The sequence below is a fragment of the Cebus imitator genome, unplaced genomic scaffold, assembly GCF_001604975.1.
Source record: "Cebus imitator isolate Cc_AM_T3 unplaced genomic scaffold, Cebus_imitator-1.0 Scaffold193, whole genome shotgun sequence".
NCBI classification, from domain to species: Eukaryota; Metazoa; Chordata; class Mammalia; order Primates; family Cebidae; genus Cebus; species Cebus imitator.
Genome location: NW_016107508.1, coordinates 3,867,205 through 3,876,916, shown reverse-complemented (window position 1 = coordinate 3,876,916; position 9,712 = coordinate 3,867,205). Strand labels below are relative to the sequence as shown.

General features: G+C 48.4%; 1 protein-coding gene across 4 annotated transcripts; it reads right to left on the bottom strand.

The window, feature by feature from the left end:
• Nucleotides 1-381: 381 nt before the first annotated feature.
• SERPINA4 (serpin family A member 4) lies at nucleotides 382-8,856 on the bottom strand. Of its 4 annotated transcripts, none has more exons than XM_037745194.1 (5): nucleotides 8,491-8,856; nucleotides 6,188-6,853; nucleotides 3,009-3,282; nucleotides 1,976-2,139; nucleotides 382-884 (listed from the first exon to the last, which is right to left on the bottom strand). In XM_037745194.1, exons 2-5 carry the CDS (start codon nucleotides 6,834-6,836, stop codon nucleotides 853-855), a joined length of 1,119 nt encoding a protein of 372 aa, XP_037601122.1. In that variant the 5' UTR covers nucleotides 6,837-6,853; nucleotides 8,491-8,856; the 3' UTR covers nucleotides 382-852. The 4 variants fall into 4 exon arrangements, with proteins under 4 accessions (XP_037601122.1, XP_037601123.1, XP_037601121.1 ...); XM_037745195.1 differs by having other exon boundaries at nucleotides 8,643-8,856; XM_037745193.1 differs by having other exon boundaries at nucleotides 8,806-8,850.
• Between the last annotated feature and the right edge of the window lie 856 nt (nucleotides 8,857-9,712).

Below are 9,712 nucleotides of genomic sequence, written 5' to 3'. Positions count from 1 at the left end.
CCCCCTGGCCAGGTCCCTGTGGAGGCTGCTCTGATGGTGTCACCAAGCCCTCCTGGCTAGGTCCCTGTAGAGGCTGCTCTGCTGGTGTCACCAAGCCCCCTTCGCCAGGCCCCTGTGGAGTCTGCCCTGGTGGGATCTGCCGTTCTGTGGCTTCCTTAGCCCTGCTCTGGAGCAAGGTACCAGCCCTGCCTGAAGTAGTTGACTGGGTACACCCTGTCCCCTTTCCATAAACCTGGAAAACCTACTAGAACGGAACCTGGAGCTCCTCATACCTGTGTCTGGGACCAGGTCTGCCAGGGGAGTCTGGGGCAAACCCCAGAGGGACAGGCAGAGGATGCATTTATTGAGTGTCCACCACACGCGAGACACTGAACCAGGGTCTTCACGGCATCATGTTGTTGGCTCGGTAAAACCGCCCTGTTGTGGAAAGGGCCCTCCCCCTGTCTAGAGGCAGGAACTTGCTCCAAGAGGTTGGCTGCTCTGCCAGAGGCTGCACAGTTCCAGGGAGCAGAGTGTCCAGGCCGTGCCCATCTCAGTGCCACTCCCCACTCCCCAGCAGCCAACACCTGCTGTCCTGGACCCTCAGCGTCTTCCTTCTCCCCAGCTTAAACACAGAGTTACTCATGCCCAGCCCTCCCCTGCCTCATCCTCCTGCTTGGAACAGATGAGCAGCCCTGGGAGGGCTACTGTTTTGTGGGGTCGACGACCTTGCCCAGGAAGAGGATATTCTGGGTGTTGGTGGAAAAGAGCACCACAAGGAAGGGCTGGTTGAACTGCAGGACATGCTCATTGATCTGGGCAGACAAAAATGTGAACCCGAAGCTGGTGGCTGCTGCGGCCTTGGTCCCGGCCTCATCCACGTGCAAGGTGGCCTTGTGGAAACTCTGGGAGGAAAATCACAAGCATTATCTCCAAGACAGCAAGAGAGGGGCCTGGACAAGACTGCGAGAGCTGGAAACTGCTAGGGAATAATAATATTGAACTTTCCAGCCTGCAAGGCCACTTGTTGGGAATAACACAGCAAGAATTTCATTTGGGTGGATTTTGAGCTGGAGACCTCCTGATACACACAATCATTAAATGAGCACTTGCTCTCTGCCTGGGGCTTAGTATGAATCTTATTTGATCTTTGTAGCCATCCTATGAGGTCAGCAGTATAATGTCCACTTTAAAAGTGAGGAAAATAAATTCAGAAACTAGCACCCTTCAATCACATAAGAGGAAGAACCAGAATTCAAGCTCTCGAACCCAAGACTCTACCCCCTTGCACACTTTTCTTAGCTGCAGTCTTGAGTCTTTCTCTTATCTACAAAGTCTCCCTAATACAGAGGCACCCAAGGCAGCCTCAGCTATGTCTCTCCTCTCTGTTCTCTTTTTTTTCCTTTTTTCTTTTTTTTGATATGAAGTCTCATTCACTCCGTCACCCAGGCGGGAGTGCAGTGGCGTGATTTCTGGATACATTGCAACCTCCACTTCCCAGGCTCAAGTGATTCTCCTACCTCAGCCTCCCAAGTAGCTAGGCTTACAGGTACCAACCACCCACCATCACACCAGGCTAATTTTTGTATTTTTAGTAGAGATGGGGTTTCACCCTGTTGGTCAGACTGGTCTTGAACTCCTGACCTCAGGTAATTCACCTGCCTTGACTTCCCAAAGTGCTGGGATTACAGGCATGAGCCACCACACCTGGCCGCTCCTCTGTTTTCTATCATTGCATTTATCTCTCTGTGAAGACGTTGTATCCCCAACTAGACTGGGAGAGCTCTCTGAGGGCAGGGGCTGGTTTGACACTGTATCTCCAGCACCGAGCACCATGTCCAGGGCTGGCCGATGGGTGGATGCTGATGCCTGTAGATGACTGAACACACTCAGGCTCTAAGACTTCATGTGGCAGCATAGGAGCCCCATTACCTGGCAGCTCTCATGGGCACAGAAGCCCTAACGAGTTCTCTAGGGGTTGCTGACTCTTGATGACTTACCGTGGGTAGCTGCAGTTTTTGCTGTTTGCTGATGCCAGATAAGTCAGCCCGCTGGGAGAACAGATCCGTAAAGCCCAGCCTAGGCAAAATCTGATCTAACACATAGGAGCCAGAAATAGAGAACTTGGGGAAATACAACTTTAGCTTCTTGTAAAAAATCCTGAAAGAGGCATTGGGTTAAAACATTAGATTAACGAACAAGCCAGGATCCCTGCTGGGCAGAGACCTCCTTGGTGGCCCTCTCTAGCTGGCTGTATTCCATCTGAGTTCTGTCCCCACAGACAGCTTTGGCTGAGACCACATCCCACAAATGAGTGTTGAAAGGCCAGATTCCTTTGCCCTAAGGGCTTGCTGTCTGTGGGATCTCCTGCCCTTGGGAACCCCTCTTTGGAGGTGGCTTTCTGTGGGTGTTCAGGTACCCAAGGAGACAGATGTCAGTCTCGTCAGGTGGCAGTTTTCCCTTTGCCTCTTGTATGACCCTGTGGGCTTCACTCTTTGAATCAGTTAATTTCTTTGGATTGGATTCTCTCCACCATGGGAGTTGTGTGAATTTTCTATCCCCATGTGCCCTTGGGCTAGGATCCTTTTCCTACATACGGTTGAAGACTTTCTGCAATCATAGCCAGAGTGATGGGAAGCTTTCTTGTTAATTCCCTGGGTGGATGGCTGGAGTTATTTTGAACCCCACTATGGTAGCTTAGTCAACCTTCATGGCCAGAGGGGCTGCTCCTTCGTTGCACAGAGGTAACCCCCAGAGAGGCAAAGTCACTCAACCCAAGTCTTGTGCAGTGGAAGAGCTGCCTGGAACTCAGACTCTGAACTCCTGTTGTGGTTCTTTTTCCCCTTATGAGGGGAAGTCATATTTTAAATATAACAGGAGAGTTCATCGTTTAAATGGAAGGTGTTAGAGCAAGTGAGAATTCTTTCATAATTTGGTGATCATTCCCTATTTTGAGGCACTGCCTTTCATCAGAGAGGTACACTTGATGGACAGTACTGTAGATTCAGCCCCCACAGCATGCTGATTACCTCTTTTGCAACAAGTTGTTCCACCTCATTAGCATCTCTGGAGTCAAAACCTCTTCGATCTCCCTCATTTTGCCTTGGTTAGGAAGAATAAAAAATGCAGTTGCGTTTCCTTTGTAATCCATCCGTAGCACCGAGCAGGGCAAGTGTTGGTCACGAAGGTACCAGTGGTACTCCTGGTCCTGCAGCATCATGGGCACCCTGACTGTTGTATGCTCATCAACATAGAAGTTCCGGGTAATGGTCCTGGAGGAACTGAATGGTTTCTCCCACCGTCCTGAAAGGAAGATGAAAAGAGGGTACAGGACATCTGCGGGCCACAGAGCCAGTCCTCCAGCCAGGGAATGCCACCTGGGGTTCCGAGCCACTGAAATAGTCACTCCAGATCCTGCCCTCTGAGCCCATCAGGGTGTCCCATTTTGACCATTCAAAACCTGACAAGCCTGAGGAATGGGTCCTTTAAGCCTCATTTAACTTTTTTAAAATGATAGATAGCAGAGGATGTTAGTTTGCTAATATGTAAATCAGATTGATAGAGTAGAGAAGAAACCAGCGATGCTGGAAAGAAGGGTTCATTGTTAGGTGAGCGTCCGTGAGAAGGAGAGAGGAGATGGCAGAGGGTGAGCAGAGAGGTCGGCCTTCTGTAAGAGGTGGGTCACTACCGCCATGATCAGGGGAGGGCATCTGAGCTTGTGGTTTCAAATGCAGGCAGGTGAGTAGATTTGAAGGTGAGTAGATTTAGAGGTGAGAAGATTTGGAGGTGAGTACATTTGGATGTGAGAAGATGAGGGATTTCCTATTTAACTGACTCTGTTTTCTCAATGAAGAGTGACATAAGATGGTTAAGTGAAAGTCATGAGTGGGGAGGACATTTGAGAAGGACAAATCTGTTATGGTTGTTGTGGAGAGCAGAGAGATGTGTAAGTAGGATTGCGGGAGAGTGTGAGGACGTCTGTGAAGACCTGCGTTCACAAATACCGTGTGAGACCATCAGCCCAGTGGGATGTTTTTCTTCAACCATGCTCAGCTGCTGGTACAGATACAGACTAGTTAGATCTTTAGGTTTAAGCAGGCTTGCGGCTTTGGAGGGTAAGCAGACTAGAGGGATGGAAAACCAAGGAAGTAAAGAGTGTTTGAAAGAAATGACCACAATGATGGCCATAGACTCTCTGCAGTGTGAGGAGGGAAGCAAGGACAGGAGGTGATGTGCAGTGAGGTGATGGTGGATAGGGTGAATGGACTGAGGTCTCCACGCCAGGAATTTTAGTCCAGAAAAAAGCAAGGGATCTGGGATTCCAACCAATGTCTTCCTGATAGTGAAACCCATACTACTGTTTCCCTTCCTTCCTTAGTTAATCTTTTTTTGAGTTTAAAAGTTTTGTTATTTCAAAGCAAAACTTTTTTTTGAAGACGGAGTCTCATTTTAGCCCCCAGGCTGGAGTGCAGTGGCACAATCTCAGCAACCTCCACTTCCTGAGTTCAAGTGATTCTCCTGCCTCAGCCTCCTGAGTAGGTGGGATTACAGGCATGCACCATGAAGCCTGGCACACACACACACACACACACACACACACACACACACACACACACATATATATATATATATATATGTATTTTTAGTAAAGACGGGGTTTCACCATCTTGGCCAGGCTGGTCTCAAACTCCTGATTTCAAGTGATCCACCTGTCTTGGACTCCGAAAGTGCTGGGATTACAATCGTGAGCTGCTACGCCTGGCCTCAAAACAAAACTTTTTTAAAAAAGTTTTCAATAGTGCATGAAAATTCCGCATGTAAATTATGTGAGATGACTAATTTGGCTGAATTATTAGGCTGGGAGTTGCTTCCTAGAATTTTGCTCCCTGTAGATTCTGGGTTCAAGCTGGTTAGAACTGTGAGGTTTGGAAGTAGATTGCTCTCTGAAGGCACTATTGGTCAGATACAACAGTAACAATATTCAGACTCAGCGGTGCTCTGTGTGCTCAAGTTTGCCCCTGCTTGTCTCCAAGCTCCTTTTCCCAACTTGAACCCCACTGAACAACAGCAGCCCCAGGCAACCACCAGAAACTCAGTAGTGATGCTCCCCTCCATGGTGCCAATCTGATGGCTGGATGCGCCTGGCATATAGATTCCACTATAAGCTCCAAATTATCCACTTGCATCAGCAACTTTCTCTCTGTCCTTCCAACTCTCTCTTTCTCTAGACCTTCACTTTCCCAGTCCCTCCCACAATGGTGTGGGGCCTAATTCCTATAACAATCTCCCTATCCTGACTTGAGGTGACGCTCCTTCTCTGATGGAACCCTGACTAATACACACTATAGAAAGTTGTTCACACACCATGATATCAACTGTGTGAACATACAGGTGCGTGAATGGAAGGTGAAGAAAAGATGCCAAAACATTAACATTTGTTGCCTCTGAGTGGTAGGACTAGAGATTATTTCTTTCTCCTTTATGCTTTTACATATTTTTTAAACTTCAAAATGAGCATTGTTATCATTAGATGAATTATAGTTGCTATTTATTGAGTACATAAAATGGTCAGCGGTCAGCAAACAAGAAAGTTTGTAGAGATATTAAATGTTTGAGGCATTGCAGATCATTCAGTCTCTGCAGTAATGAATCAATCTGCCACTGTAGCATGAAATCAGCCACAGACAACACATAAATGAATGAGCCTAGCTGTGTGCCAATAAAACTTTATTTACAAAACCAGTGGCTGAAAACATTTGGCCCAGGGGCTACAGTTTGCCCAATTCTTTCGGCCCTTTTCTAAGGAGTATACACAGGGGTTAGGTCATTTGATCCTCAAAGTCAACCTTTGAAATACAGACTCATCTTATCCCTGTTTTGAGTAAACAAGCTGATCTGTTTGCACTGTTGGTACAGGCTGAGCTCAGATATAAATCCAGAAATTCAACTTGTGATTACTGGCTATAACACATTTTATACATTGCTTTTATTAAGAAAATATGTCTAAAGATAGGAAGGAATGGAAACCTCAATACTACAGAGTCTTCAATATACAGCATTCTACCATTACATTCTCTGAGGGTTGCTCAACCTGTCAGACACAACCTTTTTCCCTACCTTTTTGTAAAAATATATTTAACCAATAAACAAATTAGGGGGTTGGGGGTGGTGGTGTGGATTTAGCATTCACCAATGATTTGACTCTTACCTTTGAAGTAAATGTAATTCACCAGCACCATCATGACATCCCTGTTGAGCTCACCGACCAAATTCACAATTTTCCCTTGAGTTTCCTTCTTGACGTGGTAGTTAATAAGCTTCATTGTACCCAGACTGTCATAGAAGTTGGTGTCGAAGAGTTTGGCTTCATAGAAGGTCCTGGTGTCATTTAGGAATTTTTCAAGGAACTTCAGGCTATGGCTCAGGAACAGAGCACTGCCCATGCGTGCTTCCAGCCTGTGACAGGGGAGGTTGAGAGTGTGCAGGAGGTGCTGGAAGCCCCTGTGGATGTCGGACTCAGACAGCTCAGTGAGGTTGAAGCCCAGGCCTTCGAGGATCTGGGTGCGGCTGTACGAGCCGGCCCCCAGGGAAAGCATGGTGTAGGCAGCCGAGATGCTCAGCGGGGAGAAGAAGATGTTCTTCCCTGGAGTCTCTGAAGCGATCAGGTAGTAGAAGCGGAAGGCAAAGTCAGCATTGGCAGGGGTGATCTTGAGGCTGGGGGAGCCCTCATCTGCCTCCAGAATCTGCTGTTGGGAGCTACTGGTGCAACTGTCACCATCATGCCCAAAGGTCAGCTGGCCATGAGAAAGGGCCAGTAGTCCAGCCAGCAGGAGGAGCAGACAGTTGATAAGATGCATCCTCTGCACTCTCAGGCCTGTAGGAGGGAAGAGAATGCCCAGGAAATTTCCCCAGCAGAACACCTGGCTCTACTGAGAAGGCAGGCAGTGGGCCAGCACCCGGAGATCGTGAGTGACACCCTCAACTCCTGCAGATGGGCTTGTGGAAGGCAATGGAATTCCCAGCACCTTCCATATGTGTGGTGACAGCAATGCTATCTGATGGCAACTCTTTAGACTTACAAAGCACACTCCTTGTACCCATCATGTCATGGGTTTCCCACCTGTCTGAGCTCTGCACAGCACTAGACTCCATTATCACTCAGCAGAGCAGAAAATGAAGACTCCCAAAGTGATTCACCCAAGTCACCTACCGAGCAAATATCCCAGCCTAAACCCAAGGCCCCAGACTCAGCCAGGTGCTGCTTCCCCTACACTTCTTTCAGATGATTTGATTTCCTTAGTGCAGTGACTTTGCATGAACGATGGCAATCATAGGAGTTTATTTTAGTGTCTGCTCCACAAACATCTGTGGAGTGCTTTTTATGGTTTACAAACCACTTTCATGCCATTTAGTTTGACCTTCCCACCCCTGTAGAGGTCAGTAGAACTGGTCTTTGTATTGTTACCTCATACAGATGAGGACATAGATGTTTCATAAGTGACCTGCCCAAAGTTGCAGGGATAGAATTGGTACCCTTTTCATAATGAATATCTGCCCAAGACAAGATGCCCCAGTTTCTCCCCAAAATCTGCTCCTGCCCCATCAAATGGGCCCACCAGTATCTGGTTCTTAGGCCAAAAAGCCTCTAGCCTTCTGTCCACCCACAACCCATTTAATCCATTTCCACGGCCTGCAGGTTCCTTTCTTCTTTTCTTTTCTTTCTTTTTTTTTTTTTTTTTTTTGACAGCGTCTTACTCTGTCACCCAAGCTGGAGTGCAGTGATACAATCATGGTTCACTGCAGCCTTGACTTCCTGGGCTCAGGTGATCCTCCCCTTTCAGCCTTCTAAGCAGCTGGAGACACAGGCATCCACAGCCATACCTGGCTAACTTTTTGTAGAGTTGGGGTCTCACCATGCTGCCCAGGCTGGCCTCCAACTCCTAGACTCTCCTATAGGTTCTTCAGCCTCTCACCCCCTCCACTGCTATGATCCTCAGCCAGGGCTCAGAAAAGTTTTTCTGCAAAGCACCAGATAGTAATATCTGTGGTTTTGCAGACCACACAGTCTCTGCTGTCACTACTCAACACTGTTGTGGTGGCTGGAAACAGCTACAGACAAGACATGTGTGAATAGTGTGAACAGGCACGGCTGTGTTTCAGTGAAACTTCACTTACGGACACTGAAACGTGAATTTCATATTATTTTTCAAAAAAAGTCACAAAATGTTCTTCTATTGATTTTTCAACTCTTTATATATTTATTTTTTATATTTATCACTTATATTTTATGTTTATATTTTATATCTTGCATTCTTAGCTCGTGGGTGGTGGGCCAGATTTGACCTAAGAGCTGTGGTTTCCTGACCCCTGACCTAGACCCTTGCAGAAAGCTTTCTAGTCTTTCTGCTCTCTGTTCTCCAGTCAGCAGTTGGAGAGATCATTTGGAAACATACATGGGACCTCATCACTCACATACAGGCCTCCCCTCTGGCATAAGCTCCCCAAGATCACCTGGATTGGGAGCCAGAAGACCTTGGTCCCCAGCCAGTGATGCCCTGAACCAGCTGTGTGTCCCTGGGGGAGGCTTTTCTGGGTCCAGGCACTAGTACCACCAGTGCCCACGGATCCCACGTCGGGGGCTTTCTAGCCTGAGTATTTCTCACCTCTAGCAAGAGTGACCAACTGTCCCAGCTTGCTGGGACTTCCGTGGTTTTAGCACTGAAAGTTTTGTGTCCCAGAAGAATTCTCAGTCTTGGGCAAAGCGGAACAGTTGGTCACCTCCCTCTAGGGTCTCTCTCATCTCCATTGTCTCAGCGAGTTACTCACAGCACAGTCCGTCCTGGAGTGGCCCCCTGGATGGCTCTCTCGTCTCTGTCTCATCAAACCCAAGAGGACTGATCAAACCAGGCCCTCTCAGTACCACCCACTGCCTCCCGTCCAGGTAATTATTAACAAACAGGCCATGGCTGCAGCATTGCCTCAACAAGGAACCACCAGAAGTTGGTTCACCCCCTCCCAAGAAGATGCCCCACTCCACTTTCCCCCTGGGGAACCCAAGAAGGTTCATTTCTTCATGTTTGTGTATTGCATGGAGGTTCGGCTGGCCCTTGCTGCTCCCTGAGGCCCCGGGGAACCCCTTGGAAGGTCTGGCCTCCACCCAGGCCCTCACTGGCTGTGTGAAGTTGAGCTCATTTACTTCCTCTCTGAGCTTCAGTTGCCCACCTCCCACCTGCAACAGGAGAGGCTGGGGCAGACAGGGAGCAGCAAGCTCCAGTGCCTTCGCAGGCCAGATAAGGAAGACTCCATGGTGTCACGGTGGGGAATGGTGGGGATGTGGAAGTGAGAGAGCCAGCTCTCTGCAGGCCTGGCAAGACCCACCTGTGGGCAAGACCTTGCAGCGGGGCCTCCAGTTTGCAATCCTGGACTCTGATTTCTGAGGATGGAGTCTACTGAGATTTCATAGGCCAGACCATAAAGACAGTGCATCCCAAGGCAAGGGTGGCATGGGGTGGGACCAGAACCCTCTTCCAGCCAGGAATTCAACTTGCATTTTTCTTCTTTAACCATGAAATTGAACTTATTCTCTTCCTGGTAATCAGTGAGCCTCTGCACCCTTGCGCCCCTGCACCCTCCTGGGGCAGCCATTTCTCAAGCCACCTGGGGAAGGACTGCAGGAAGCAATGTGACCCTGGGAGTCCTGACTGAGATGACCTTGACAGCCCAGGCATCCTCT

What these genes read in the sequence shown, in the direction of transcription:
- SERPINA4 (XM_017547028.2), bottom strand. Translation starts at nt 6,836, where the DNA reads ATGCATCTTATCAACTGTCTGCTCCTCCTGCTGGCTGGACTACTGGCC. An exon ending in GAATTACATTTACTTCAAAG is followed by an intron (nt 3,283 to 6,187) that starts GTAAGAGTCAAA and finishes TCTTCCTTTCAG; the next exon opens with GACGGTGGGAGAAACCATTC. An exon ending in AAAAACTGCAGCTACCCACG is followed by an intron (nt 885 to 1,979) that starts GTAAGTCATCAA and finishes TTTTCCTCCCAG; the next exon opens with AGTTTCCACAAGGCCACCTT.